Raw genomic sequence first — 15,742 nt, forward strand, 5'->3', positions numbered from 1 at the left:
CTGAGTGTCACGGAGACAAAGACAAAATGCCAGCAATTTCCATGGGTGGAGTCAAATTTCAAAGGGCATAAAGACAGAGGAAGTGTGCCATCTTGCCTTGCCAGCACCGGGATCAGAGGGCAACAAACCAAAAGTTTTCAAAGTTTTCAAAAGAATCAGATCATCACCTCTCTTTCACAATTGCAGCAGGGCATTCATCTGCTTGCTTGTTATGAGTGTGATTTCTCTTCTGAACTCTTGAAAGGGTTCCCTCCCCCAAATTTAGGGCATCTATTGGCAATGTAGGCTTTCCACAGGTAGTACTGCATAGCTGATTCAGAGCAAGCAAATTTAGCAAAGTAGGCAAGGAAGAAGTCACCTGAGGTGACACAATAAACTGAGACCCTATCTGTCAGCTCTACCATCCCCAGCTTGGCACCTTGATGGTATCCTCCCATCACAAGGACTAGGAAGGAGGAGGGGGGAACAAATGGGCAATAAACCTGTATGTAGCTTGTGGAAATTAGGGAAGAGTATGACAGCTGAAAAAGAGCAGAGATATGTGGAACCAGTTCTGTGCCAGGCATCTCCAAGGTTGCGTATGGAATGTTACCAGCACAAGCAACTCAGCATTCCCAAAATATCACAACAATATCATATTGAATTGGATTGGCTGGATTGGACTGGTCATGGGAGGTGGGATGGGTTATAAGGGAGTAGTTTTGTATTGTTGCATGGGAAACCTCAGATTCCACCTGACCTTACTGCAAGCAGCATCTCTTAGTAGAAGTACCTTTCACTTCAATGAAATGGAGTTGATGGTTTTTCTTTTTTAAGGGATCAGACTGGGAAAGATCTGACACCACCTCTGTTGCTTCTTTGGAGCAAACAAGAGTTCTAATTATTGTATTCTTAATGACATAGCTGGGACAACAGAAGATCCAAAGAATTAGGAAAAAAGGGGGGAGCAAGTATGGAAAGGTGTGTGTGTGTGTGTTTGCGTGTGTGCATATAATTTTTTTCCCTTATAGCCTTCATCTATAGTTACATGGTGTGGTGACAATTCTGCTAAACTACATGGCTTGCCTTGACAAACTGGTTCATCTTGGAGTTCATTAGATAGGCCTTCCTAAAATTGATTTGCTCAACCTAATTCTTTCCAACTACATGCTGAACATCCTAGTGAAATTCTTTGATTTATTCCTGTACTTGCCTTGATATAATCTGCAACTTTCCCAATTAGTAATGGCTTTTCTTGTAGAATCACAGGTCTGAGACTAAAAAGCTGTTTGATTATTTTCATCTAATTTCCATGTATTTTGGTGTGCTGAAAACAAATGAAATATTGAAAAAACTCCTAGACGTCATGATTTGCCACAACATGCAAAATTGACTTCAAATTTATCATTCTTTTTAAATTTTTGGTATTTTTTTTATATTATGGGTTTTAAACAAAATTTAAAGTCCAAATTACTATTAATTAATTCACATAAGTGCATTTAAGATATAAAATGCCAAAAACACCTTAAAGAGTTTGTCCGAGTTATGTAAAAAAATATAGCACTGTAAATCTGATGGTCAGCAATATATACATAATCTAAGCAAGTTTTAAGTGTGCTTCTAATGGTAGAAGGGATTAATCTTTCCTGAAGAATCCAGTGGGAGGGAGACACAGGGCAGATAGCAGCATCTCCGGCCAGTGCAGGGGGCGTGGCCAGCACTGTGACGTCTCGTATACAGACACAGAGCTGCTCTCTCCTGCATGCCACACTTGTGCACGAATCATCATCAGGTTGATTTGGTGAGAGACTTGAATCTTCCCAAAGATGCCACTGAGTTACTCGGATCAAGGCTGAAAAGCAGGAATTTATTGTTGCCAGGAGTGTCATCTTCATGGTTCAGACATCGTGAAAAGGAGTTCGTTCCTTACTTCTCCCAGGAAGACAAGTTGGTTTATTGCATCGATGTCGAAGGTCTGATGGGTCAATTTAAAATCCAATATGATTCAGAGCGATGGCGTCTTTTTATAGATTCTTCAAAAAGAAGTCTCAAAGCAGTTTTACTCCACAACGGTTTTTACACTTCCATACCTGTAGGTCATTCCGTACACTTGAAGGAAACCTACGAGAACTTGGAATTGGTTCTTCGTAAACTTGAATATGAAGACCATGGTTGGCAAGTGTGTGGGGACTTGAAGGTCTTGTGCATGCTGCTCGGGCAACAAGCTGGGTATACCAATACCCTTGTTTTCTGTGTCTATGGGACAGTCGAGACAGACAAAATCACTGGACCAAGAAGAGTTGGCAGCCATGGGTGCTAACAGTCGGTGAAAAAAATGTCCTCCGAGAAACTTTGGTACCTTCCCATAAAGTTCTTCTACCACCTCTCCACATAAAATTGGGATTGATGAAGCAATTCGTAAAAATCACTTCCAAAAGATGGAGAATGCTTCAAATTGTTAGGGTTCTAAATACCATGCAGAAATAAATCATTGTCCAAGGCAAAACATCCTTAAAGGTGCAATTTATTCCGCAGGCATGTTAGCACGGCTATGGAAAATTCCAACTCTGGATTTACATCCTCTGGGGTCACCCAGTTGAAAGTTCATGATTTATCCCCACACCCACAAATCCATCACATGTTCCAATCATATTCTTCCACGCTGGCATGTACACCCATCTTCTTCCGGCCAGGTGTCGAGATGCGGAGACAAAAGATGACCTTGGCTTCTACAAAAGAATGTCAACAATCCATTCTACAATCCTACTCCTTTCTATTCCCCCCTCCCATCTACTACACTAATGAAACAGCATAGAAAATTATAAGAAAGTGTGGCAGGCTAAAGATCCTAAAAAGAATATAACTACAGACCTGACACAAATACTTGGTCACCAAGTTTCCATGCCTGTCGGAGGCAACATTGAAGGAAGGTGTGTTCGTCGGACCAGACATTAGAAGGCTTATAGTTGCTCAAGAGTTTGTCAATACCATGACGGATCCTCAAAAAGAAGGGTGGATTGCATTTAAAGAAGTCGTACAGAAATTTTTAGGCAATAACAAAGATCCTCACTACAAAAAGATCGTCAGAAGAATGCTGAAAGCATTTCAAGCTTTAGGTTGCCTGATGAGTTTGAAAGTGCATTTCCTCCAGTCCCACCTTGACTACTTTCCTGAAAATTTGGGAGCTGTGAGTGAGGAACAAGGTGAACGATTCCACCAAGACATTAAAGAGATGGAAAGGAGATACCAGGGAAAATGGAGCATTACAATGATGGCAGATTACTGTTGGATGCTTCAGAGAGACATTCCAGATGCTACTCACAAGCGTAAATGCACCAAGAGGAGCCTCACAAGGAAGAAGAATTGAGTTTAGTGTGTGTAGGTGAGCTCATTTCAGTTCAAAAAAGGATTTTCATGAAAATATTGTAATAAAACTTTAATTTTATAAGTCTATTCCCATTTATCTTGAGGTATTGCCTTATTTAACATAATTACCTAAATTGTCAGGAAATGTGATGTCCTATGACAAAATGGAGGTCATTTTTGGATTCAGCGCATCAAAAAACATAAAGATTACGTGGAATAACCAAAACAGCTCTCGAAAAAAAATTTTTTTTTGCAGACCTGTGAATTATCAAAGCCCTAAATCTCTGGATAAAATTGCACAGCTGCTAACCATTTCTAACTCTTCTCTGCTAATTTTTTAAGTAATTGTATTGAATTGGGAATTGAAGTTGATTTAATTTTGGGGAATATTATTATTTCTTTTTTTAAACAGAAATTTTTATTAGTTTTACAAAAAATTTCAGGAAAGGGGATAATGGATAAAGTTACAAATTTTGACAGCTACATTATGCAGGAAATGGCACTCCCCCCAATTCTCATAACTTTCACTTATTAATACATTAAATAATTACTACTTAGCAATATTTTGACAGCATATTTTTACCTTATATCTTCAAGTAATTTCAATCTATTTTCTATCAAACAGAAAAAATTCCCTGTATTAGCAATTGCATTATTTTTCTAATTCACTTTTGTGATCTAAGTTTTCTCAGTGTTGCCTCTTCTCCCCCCACCAGCAAGGCTCCGGCACCTCCCGTGTCTTGTGTATCCCGTGTGGTGTCATCGGTTTTATCTAGGAGCACTTTATTTTTTTCCATGAAGGCCTCGGCCTCCATAGTTGTATTAATTCTAACTCTGGTGTCGGGAATATTATTATTTCTATGGTAGATTGTCTAGTGTGTTCATTTGTTTCTTAAGATGTAAAAAGGGCAGATCTGGTAGAGAGGCCTGACCTTTTCTAGTCTTAGTAAATTTAAGTTATACAACTAATATCTTATCTATCAGAAATATATAACCAAAGAGGTGAAGCTTTGTGTCTTGTTCTACAAAGTTGGACCTTCAGACCTGCCTCAACCCTGGAATTACAACCCAGAGATGATTTATTCATAAGACTTTTGCCTCCTATATTTTATCAAATTTATAGGCTATTGATGATTATTTCTCATCTTACTGAAGTCTAATGATAAAGGAACTTCTTACATTAGTAACAGTCCTCTAGAGAAAGCATTTTCTATTTGTAGAATCTGATCTTTGTATTCGGTTTCCAGCAAGCAATCATTTTATATCATCATTTGCCTCTGAAAGTATCAGCCACAAAGTAGACCAGAAGATATAACCAGATAAACGAATTTTACTTTCCTGTATGGTTATATTAAAATATTCTTGTAAATTTGAAAGCACTTCTCTCTCCCACCTGCTTTGCAGCCCAAGAAACTAGAGATGGTCTCTTCGGAGCTTGCACTGGACTAAACTGCCTTTTATCTGGCCATTGCCTTGCCTGTATCTCATTGCTCAGTTCTTCCAACATTATTCCCATATACCATAACAGAATGTGAAAAGAGCTGAATTTGGGATAAACTGTCATATATATCCTCTAGAATTTATATAAACTCCATGCTCCTTATTCTTAATATTTTTACATTAATTATGTAACCCCTTTCCTAGTTTGGTTAGGAATAAATCTCACTTGGCTTGTGTGTAGGATTGTAAATTGAAGTTTAAAAGGGTTATATTTCTGAATAGAAACTACATATGTTCTAACTGCAGGAGGTAGGAAAGACACCATCAAAAAGAAGTACCGTACCTCTGATCTCTATTGCTTTTACTTCATAGGGTGGGGGGATCCTCAGCAACCCTCCTTGGGTGAATGCACAGGATGGGTTGATTCTGGTCAAGAGAGATGATGTTGGAGATCCACAGTTGCTGATTCATGCATGGATTTAAAAATTAAAATGAGCATCTTGAATTAGATCCAGAAGCCAAGTAAGATACAACAAATGGCTGCTGGAGAAAGAGGCTTTCTAGTGTTTTTTTTAAAAAAACAGACTTCTCTGATTACATTGTATTCATTGAAGATATTTTCCCTCCCCCCCCCCTCGCCCCAGTCCAGTTTGTTTTTCAGGGTTTAGTGCTATTGTTGACTATATTGTGTTCTTTTTTAAAAATTATAAACCATCTGGATAGCTTGGCTACTATGTACACATAAATATTGTAAGTACACAAATAAATGTACAGTATATTAATTCATACTAATTTACTTTATTAAAGTAAATGCTGAGTACCAAAGAGAATGGTGCAGAGGTAAGGACCTTTTTTCTGGATAGATAATGCACTTGTTGCATTGTTTCTATTGCATACTTATAATCTACAATTAATATCTCCTTAAAGTTTTTTATTTTGTTACAAATAAATGTTCTTTCTGTTGGCTATTATCAACTGAGTAAAAAGACTGTATTTCTGAAGCTTTGTTAATAAGATGTGAATAATTCAAACTACCCTGTGAAAAATTCAGAGAGTATCTTATTTGCATATAAATGAAATGATGCTTTAGTGTCAGAATCAATATTAAATACAATATAAAGTTTTACAATGGTACCCTAACACTGATATAAATAATAAGGTCAGGAGTTAACAATTTCTAACATCTTATCTTTTGCAAATATATGACTGAGAGGCCAAATCCTCTTTGCCATATTGATATGACCTGTTCTAAAGACTGATACATGAATTAACATGTATAATACAAACAAATCCTCAATGACATTAGATGCTAACCCACCAAAATATATAGAAATTGAGGTTACATAAGTAAAAAGAAAAGATTGAAAAAGAAACAAGTATTAGATTGTGGGTGTATAATAGAATAGCTTATTTTTAAAAGAGTTATATTCTATGTACCTAATTTAACTTCTGTTTGAGATCTAAAACAGACTTCTCTAGTTTTTCTTCACCCAGGAAAGACCTTCAGTACTCGGCTAACGCTCGCAGAAGTAGGTTGCAAAAATCCAAGCAGCCACTAGATGGAGCAAAGAGACACAGAAAACACTTTTCTGTGGTTTAATAGTCATTGCAGATTTATGCAACCTGTTCTAATAGCCTTAGGCCCAGGTCTCCACTTTGGTTATATTCATTGAATGGGCTCCTTTAGTGGACATGGTGTGACATGGTTCCTATTAAATGCAGACTTGTTTCCCCAGATTTATGTTTTAGCTTTATTCTAAAACTTTATTGTAAAACATTTATAATGTAATATAAATCTATAAATCTTGTTGGAAGTATTGTTAGCAAATATAACAACTTCTGTAGCTTTACTCCCTCTTGGTTCAAATCCACATTACCATTTTAATACTGTTGGTTAATATTTCAGTATGTTTTAAGGTAGCAATTTATGTAAAATTATGTCCTAATGAGTGAGTTCAGTAGGCAATACTCTCAGATAACATGAGTTCTAGACTTTAACTTCCAATTTCCAAAATGTATAGATAATACTGGTATTGAGGAAGAGGAAATCAACAGACATAGATTTTGTTATTATTAGAAAGAATTAATCATTGCTTTTGATTGACTGGTATTGATCCTAGACTACTATTGTTCAGAATATTTTTAAACAGAAGTAGTTTGGTTTCTTTTGTAGGTAGCACTTGAAATAAGTATTATTTGAGAAACTGTTTTCTTCTGAATATTTATCACAATCTGAATTTCACCTCATTAATGGTTTGTCTAAACAGTTTACATAGGTATTATTGTTGAAGTATGAAATGATTTCATAGTTATTTTTCACTGCTTTCGTGTCAAGCCCCACATAGCTTGCAAACTCAAGAAGTGAGAACCTCACAGATTTTAGAAAGGCATCTTTAATTCTAATCAGGAGTAAGAACAGTCTTGAAAACTGTAAAAGTAAGTTTTCAGGCAGACATTTAGCAAGCCAATTAAGGCAGGATCTCTTTGAAATGTTTCTTTCCCACAGCCTCCACATCTGGGCTCGGTTGCTTATTCTCATACAAACTGAACCTCTCCTCCTGCTTCCTACAGTCTCTCACATTTTGCTGTGAAGGGAAATGTTAAATACTCTGTGTAGCAGCAGTGTAGTTAAAATAAAAAGTAATAATTCTGGATAGGAATTAAAACTTATTGCAAAATGGGGAAAATTTATTTTATTTTAATATAATATATTTATATTAAAACTGTAGCTTTAATTTTGCCAGAGACCTTATATTTGAAATGGATATTGCTTGATTTGGCCCGAGAAAATAATCAGAGTAACTTTTAATAGTATGTAGACGGAAAATTTCCAGAAATGCCACTGCTAGACTGGTAAACCTGAGGGAAAACATTGTAGAAGGCAGTGACAACTATTTTTTTATTGCTGCTAAGAAAACAATATGGACTTGTCTATGAAATCACTAGAAATTGTACTGAACGCAAGGGACTATCTACAACAATAAGAACATACTTTTACTTCTGCAATGTACAGTTTTCAAAGATGGCATTTATTTTTGTTATAGTGTAAAGTCCTCCTTTTCTGCATTTGTACTTTAAAATCTTTGTAGAAAGTTAGCACCTACCCCTCTCCTAGAAGCATGAAATATTTTAGGAAATATTAAAAAGGCAGATTATTATATTCCCAAAGGGAGAAATGGAGAAACATGTTTTTAGAGGCAAAAAGCAACCCCCACTTTCCTTAATGCGGACAGCAGATGTCCGCATTTAAGAGATAAAGAGCTTATTGAAAGAAGACAAGTATCTAGATAGCACTATTCATAAGCAAATAGCCTCACCCAAGAGTCAAAACAGAATGAAAGCCATTAAGCCACAATAGGGATTGCCCAAAATCCTTTCAGAACACAAGCCTTCATTACATTACACTCAGAGCAGCCCAAACTTCAACCAAGCTTAGCTCAGACAAAACAGCTAGGATTTGTACTTTTCCTACAGAGCCAGCTATGACCCTTACATAACTCCTACATGGCCGATACATAGGCATCTGACAACAGCGAACAGAATACATGTTCTTGTACAACTCCATGTAGTCAGCTGCACCAGAACCTTAAACGCTGTTGGTTCTGTCAATCATTAAACTATCTTTCCAATCAGCCTCCACGTTTCCAGGGTCTTTCTCCCAGCTCAGAACTGAACCAGATGGATAATTCTTCCAACATTGTGTGTCGCAATTACAGTAGTCTCAGAAACTCCCTACAAGTTTACAGGGAGTATGACTGAAGCTATTTTACATCTGTTTAAAGTATGCCAAACAAGTAAAAAAAGGGATTAATTTATTTACTTCAGTAAAATTATTTTAGTGGCAAATTAAGTTGTTACTCTTGGATATGGCCATTATGCTTTCTCCTGCAAATCTTTTGCATTCTTTCAGTTGCACAATAGATTCTGATAAGATAAATTAATATAACATTGCTTTTGTCAAATACTTATAGGTGGAACCAGCACTTCTAGTACCTTTGCATATGCCACCTTTCTCAAATGTCACAAAATTCTTCCCACAAGAATGTACCTTGAAAATTAAGCTTTTTTCCTACTTAATTGCTGCAATTTCTGGGTTCTTAGTATGTACCTATATGTATGTAGTTACCTATTTCTATGATCCCTTTCAACTAAAAGTCTATGCCATCTCCAAACTAATTTCAATTAGCAGAAATGCAATGTCACCAGGCTTTCTTTGAAAAAATAAAGACAGACCTGAAAAAAACACATTTCTGAAAGAGATTCATAAGGATTTTTAAATATTGTCAATGTTGCCATACTGGAAAAATAATCCAAAACTCCCATCAGAGGGCAATATTTAGGGAAAAGGACTAGGAAAGTATTCACCTGTTCTGACTTGGTAAAACAGGTAGATATCCTTAGGGAAAAGCAGTCTTGCAGATAACTTTAGAGCAGGGGTGTCAAACTGGCGGCCTGTGGGCTGAATGCGCACGCAGCCCACATGTGCAGGCACCGCCCATCCCAGCTCCAAAAAGGGGAAAAAAACATCGCAATATATCACATGGCGGCAATGTGACGCTGCGAGTTTTGCACCTGTGACCTAGATCTGAGAAAGGCCTATGAGCCTTTAAAGGTGATGGTCAGAACCTTGAATTGCACCCAGAAATAAAATGAAAGCCAGGGTAGCTCACACTGGCTTTTGTTACAAGGACAAACCTAGGGCACCCATTACTGTGTGCTGTATTCTGGACTAGGTGAAGTTTCCTTGTGGTTTTCAAGGGCATATGCAATCAAGCAACTTCAGTTAATGGAAGATGGTGTGTCTGATATCGGTTAAAAACTGAGCTAGTAAGGTGCTGCTAAATATTGCTTACCTGATGCAGGAGGACCTAGCACTCTCATCAACATGCACGTAGACTGCTGCAATGCCTGAAGTTACTGAAAACAGAACTTTTAAAAAAGAAAACATCATTGGTAACATCATCAATACTTCTTGTTCTGATTTCTCTTTCCAATTTTCATTTTATTTTTACAATTTGGATTGTATATTACTTAAATTCTGCCGATCTATTGTGACATTGTGATTGCTGAGAGCCACTGCAGCAGGATAAAAAACAAATAACCAAATAAAAATAAAGTGCTACAATAAAGGCTAGGTCTAGGGATTACAACTGTACATAAAAATAATTTATAGGGGGTAAATGAGACTTTTACAACTAAATTGTTAATAATTACCGTATTTATCGGCGTATAACACGCACAGGCGTATAACACGCACCTTCATTTTAAGAGGGAAATTTCAGGAAAAAAATTTAAATTTCAAATAAAGAACTTTGAAGCAAAATAAGGGTAGCTCAGAACTTTTTTTTATTAATATTATTACCACTTATAAGGTAAATAATGTAAAAGGACAGTAAAAGCAACTATGAACACTGCTGCTTTCACTGCTACTATCTTCCACCCTCCCTTCCTCCTTCCCTTCCTTCCTGCCTCCCTTCCAGTTCCCTCCTTCCTCTTTCCTCCTGCGTGCCTGCCTTCTTTCCCTCCTGCTTATCTATGCTTCCTTCCTTCCTTGCACCTCCCTCCCTTCTGCCTGCCTGCCTTCTTTCCTCTTTCCCTATCCTCCTATCCTTCCTTTCTCCCTCCCTCCTTCCCTGCCTCCCTTCCAGTTCCATCCTTCCCTCCTTCCTTTTTTTTATTAACTTTTAGTCGGGAGTCCGGGGAGAGGAGAGACGGCTCATCCATTCTCTCCTCCTCTCACCCACACCCCGCTGTCTAAAGCGCTTCCTTTCGCCCGCCCGAGCTCTTCCGCGGGCAAAAGAAAGTGTTTTAGTCGGGTGTCTGGGAGAGGAGAGACGGCTCATCCATTCTCTCCTCCTCTCGCCCACACCCCGCTGAGTAGCGCTCCGTGATCCTTTTCTGTGCGCCTGGTGTTTAGATAGATAGCCGGATGTTTAAAACGCCAGGCGCACAGAAAAGCAGCTGCTTTTGGGGCGAAGCGCTCCACGATCCTTTTCTGTGCGCCTCGCGTTTAAAACATCCGGCTATCTATCTAAACGCCAGGCGCACAGAAAAGGATCGCGGAGCGCTTCGCCCCAAAAGCAGCTGCTTTTCTGTGCGCCTGGCGTTTAAAACATCCGGCTATCTATCTAAACGCCAGGCGCACAGAAAAGGATCGCGGAGCACTTCGCCCCAACAGCAGCTGCTTTTCTGTGCGCCTGGCGTTTAAAACATCCGGCTATCTATCTAAACGGCTGCTGTTGGGGCGAAGCGCTCCGCGATCCTTTTCTGTGCGCCTGGCGTTTAGATAGATAGCCGGATGTTTTAAACGCCAGGCGCACAGAAAAGCAGCTGCTTTTGGGGCGAAGCGCTCCGTGATCCTTTTCTGTGCACCTGGCGTATATCGCCTGGCGTATATCGGCGTATAACACGCATACATCATTTGCCCCCTATTTTTCGGGGGGGAAAGTGCGTGTTATACGCCGATAAATACGGTACCATGTTTAGTTGAAAGCCTTTTTCTTCACTGTATGGAACAAGAAGAGGAGGACATAGGATTAGCTTTTGATTCTTCTAGTTCAGACCTCTTTCACTAATCCATGGCCTGTATTTCATGTTCCATACATCAGCTCCCATTGTTGTGGAGAACAAGTATTTTAATTATATAAACCAGAAATAACAATTCAACCCCCTTCTTTCTTTCACATTTTCCCTACTGGGGGAAAATAGACATCAAGTGTTTTTAAAGTTCTTCAAACTGTCTGACTCATAGCCACAGATGTATTCCTTAAGGAAGTAGCACATGCGATAAAGTTTAATTATCTTTTCACAAAGCATTATGTGGCTGAGTAAGTAAATGCTCAGGTTTCCATTTTTTTTCCTCTGAGCAAATATCCATTGTTATTTCATAGTCCAAGAGTGCAAATCCTGAGTGAATTTGTGGCTTGGCACTTCTTATTTTCAATATTGTTCCCCCCACCCCCCAAAAAAGTGGTATACAGATGAAACCATGTCTATAGGTACGAATTGTAGGTATTTCTGTCTGTGGTACCATCTATTGTGGCATCTTGATAATTAGCCAAAATGAGAATAATAGCGTAGCTCAGACTTTTTTATTTTATTTATGAATTTACTAACAGTATTTCTTTTGGGGTGGCAATGGTTTAGTTGTTATGACAACATCTTAGTGGCTATAGAATAATTAGGAGTTGAAAACATATTTGTTTAACGAGATGGAGCATTGGAGTAAACAGGAGCCAAATGGATGGCTTGCTGAGGTTCTGATGGAATCCAAGTCTTTCTTGCCCCCAATGGTTTCTGATCCATGACTTGTCATCAGAGAAACTTTGCTTAACAAAAAGAAATTATGTCAGGCAATGGAGGGACTCAACACCTCAAAGTCCCCATTTTGGCCATATCAACCAGCAATGTGCATTTATTAAGCTTCTATAAGGATCATTATCCATAAAAGACAAGTGTGTGTTTGTTTGTATGTGTATATATGTATACATGTATATGTGTGTTTGTATGTGTGCGTATTTACAGGTAGTTCTTAACTTAAGAACCATTCATTTAGCAGCAGTTCAAAGTTACAAGGGTACTAAAGAACTTTACAAGTGTGACTTTACACTGTATCACTGTGTTTACACTGTGACTTTACAAGTCCTTGTACTTACAACCGTTGCAGCATCCCCATAGTCCCATGATTAAGATTTGGTTGCTTGGCAACCGGCATGTATTTACAATGGTTACAACATCCCCGGGTCTTGCGGTTGCCATTTGCGACCTTCCCAACCAGCTTCCTACAAGCAAAACCAACGGAGGAAGCTTAATTGAATGATGGTCACATCATTCACTTAACAATTGCAATAATTTGCTTAACAACCATGGTAAAAAGACATCATAAGACTGGGCATGACTCATTTAACAACTGCCTTGCTTAGCAATGGAAATTCTGGTCTCAAGTATGGTTTGTACATTGAGGACTTTGTGTATATGTGTGTGTGTTTATGCATTTCCTAAAGAGGAATAGAGTTTAACTGAAAATGACAAGCTTTGGGACTTGAGTTTCCTCAACCAGCAGAAGTGAGGCAGCCCTGCATAAAATGTTCAGCCCCCAGAGAGGAAAAGGTTGTCACTTCAGTCCTGGGAGATTCCCTCTGGCGAACATACCGACAGTATTGGTGAGGTCCAGAGGGAGCTGTGTTTAGTTCTCTTAGGGCCCAATTTGGCAAACACTTATACACTTGGCTAACTTGAAGGGAGTCTTTTGCATGAGCAATCTTACTCAAATGTATAAGTGTTTGCGGGACACAATGAGTCAAATGGATGGGTATTGAGGTCAGTAAACATTGTCAAATCACCCCCATCACAATATCGCATCCAAGCAAACTGCCTTGCTTATGGTGGCTTACTGCAAGACTATTAAAAATGCATCGAACAGGAATATTTTGAATAGTTATGGGGACTTGGGGGTATTTTTCATTTAAAAGGGATCGGGAGATAAAAACAACCTCTTAGATCTAAGCATTGAAAACAACAACCAAGGACAGTCAAAAGTCATAGGGACCCATGGTTCACTTGTGATTAATAGGCATTATTCTGAAAACTTAAAATAATGTTTAGACAGAACCTGCAGGGTTTTTAGAAATATCTGATTCTAAAAGGAGATAATTCTCCACATAAGGAGGCTGAGCTTTTTTTTTTTTTACACTGCTTGTATTTTTTTTTATTGCCATGGCAATTCAGTCTTGAACACTTTGGGCATTAGAAAAATATTTGTATTTGTTTTTCTCAGCAACAAAGTCCCTCAGAATGTGTTTGTCTTTTATTCACATTTCTTCACAGATGAGATAAGTTTTATACTGCTCTTAGAATGGATTTGACTTTCTGGTGGTGGAGATTTTTCTGTTCCAGAATACACAGGTTTATGACTTGTTATGTGATCTCTGTGAGGGAAAAAGACTCAAAACATCTGGATGATCAGATGTTAAGCTTGTGGGAAATCAAAAATTAAACTGTCTCAGAGCTGTTAAGAGTCTCCTTTGCTATATATTTTATGTGATGTGTGTATTGTATGGGTGTAGAGGGAGATGCCATCTTGGGGGAAAAAAACTCTGAGGAAAAAAATTGCTCTGAAAAATGAACTGTTTATATAGTTGCTTTAAAGTCTGGTCAGCTAAAAGCAGATGTTACAAATTAAGATGGAAACTTGCCTGAAGCCAAAAGGATCGGAGAGCATACTTTTTAATCATTAAAAAAGTGGGTCTGCTTTTGAAAACTGTGATGGATGAAATCCAGGAAGTTTAACAGTTTAAAATCCAAGTGACTTCAGCAGAAACTCTGTGGTTGAAATCAGTAGTGGAGTTTTAGACTGCTTAAATCAGGTTGTTTTTAAATTTTTTATTAGGATTATCATAATATAAAATACAAATGAAAATAAAGAGGGCAGGGGAATACGAAACGGAAAGAGAAGTGTAGGGTGAGGGTGGAAAGAAAAAAAGGCATTGACTTCCAACTTTTTTCTGGGCAGTAAAATAAAAAATAAAAATTGTAGCCTTTTAATATATCAATTTAACAAATACTAGCCATTTCTATTACGAATGCTTAAATTGGGTTGCGTTCACTGCATTTCTTAGGTTAACTATGGCTGTTTTGGTTTTGTATATGGTATTGTTTTTGATGGCTAATATTTTAGAGGCTTATTAAAAGTGATACAAAGATCACTTTGTATATATCTGAAGAGATACTGATGAGCCCCCTACTATGAATTACTGTCAACAACTTTACACTGATGGACAGTGTTATTCATATAAATATTTTAATCACTTTGTGGCAAGAAAGACATTTTTTAAATTACAGTTGGAGCACTAGCCAAAGCTCAGAATATATATGAGCCAGTTTGTACAATTTTTTTTTCTGTAAAGGCAGTTTGCTTTTTATTGGGTGAAATAATTCTGAATAGAATATAGTTACCTCAGATCCTACATGATAAATCAGGGCTCAGATTTATACATCATTAAACTGTATTTGCTTCACTATTAATTTCTATTGATTTACAGAAACACTATTAGAATAGCAATGTTAAGAGAATGATTGTTTTTCTTAAAGCACTACATTAAATGTATACAGGAATGTCTATTTTAAAATTAGCAAATGATTTTTAATGATTTGAACCTAAAATCAAAGAATTAAGAGAAATAAATATATATTATTTCTTTGTTTTAATTATTTTAGTTCAAAAAATTGGCGTGGATCATAACAGGTTAAAATCATGGGAGAAATTTGGTATCATTTCTGCTACTTTTTCCTCACGCCCAGATAAAATTGCCAGACTGCAGAGCTGCAGTTGTGATTGAATCAACAACATGCTCCCTATCTTTAAATCTAACCATCTTCAGCCCTACATTTAGGAATCTAAGAAGGAGGGTTGGTTCCCTGAGCCACAATTTTAAAGATTTTTCCTCAGATAACTATTTTTCCCAGTTATTTCCCCTCACACTAAGGCATATTAAGCTTGCTTGTTTGGTTTTTCTTCAGCTACTTTGAGGTCTCTGATATTTTCTGTTTAGTTTTTAGTGGTCACATTTTGGGGGTATCTTCCTAGTCAGCTCTTTCCTTCTCCTTCCCTCCTTGAAATAAAACAGGCCATGTTCACTGTTAATTCTACTCTTGATAATATACCACACTGTGGCTTGGCTTGCCCTTTGGCATCTACCACCATGAACACATGAAACTGGAAAGCAAATATGTATGACACTGGGTTATGTTATTGTTTCCCAACATGGGCCACCTCTAGAAAGTGAGGACTTCAACTCCCTGAATTCTCCAGCCAAGATGGCCCTTGCTGAAAATTCTGGAAGTTGGTCATATTGGGAAATCAGGTATCAGGCTAGAAACCGGTTTCATGAGTTCCAATTTAAATGGTTCTTGTAAAGAGATTGGGTTGTTCCCTGAGTAACTTGAAAGTTCCATAATA

General features: G+C 37.7%; 1 protein-coding gene and 1 long non-coding RNA gene across 9 annotated transcripts in view; one reads left to right on the top strand and one right to left on the bottom strand.

The window, feature by feature from the left end:
- Positions 1 to 229: 229 nt before the first annotated feature.
- LOC309390367 lies at positions 230 to 9,270 on the bottom strand. Of its 2 annotated transcripts, none has more exons than XR_014175119.1 (4): positions 9,161 to 9,270; positions 5,129 to 5,247; positions 2,856 to 2,884; positions 230 to 2,427 (listed from the first exon to the last, which is right to left on the bottom strand). It is a non-coding gene; the product is annotated as an uncharacterized lncRNA (long non-coding RNA). The 2 variants fall into 2 exon arrangements; XR_014175120.1 differs by having other exon boundaries at positions 9,151 to 9,250.
- A 302-nt stretch (positions 9,271 to 9,572) lies between these two features.
- The window catches only part of HFM1 (helicase for meiosis 1), an 81,189-nt gene continuing 75,019 nt past the window's right edge, over positions 9,573 to 15,742 (top strand). For all 7 annotated transcript variants that reach the window (XM_081946883.1, XM_081946884.1, XM_081946881.1 and 4 more), the window contains exon 1: positions 9,573 to 9,738. Coding sequence is in view for 5 of the 7 variants with exons in the window: in XM_081946881.1 (XP_081803007.1) it covers positions 9,690 to 9,738 (49 nt within the window). In the remaining 2 variants the exon portion in view is untranslated. The remainder of the gene's footprint in view (positions 9,739 to 15,742) is intronic.

Source organism: Natrix helvetica, assembly GCF_964273705.1.
Source record: "Natrix helvetica genome assembly, chromosome: 3".
In the NCBI taxonomy this organism is placed as follows: domain Eukaryota; kingdom Metazoa; phylum Chordata; class Lepidosauria; order Squamata; family Natricidae; genus Natrix; species Natrix helvetica.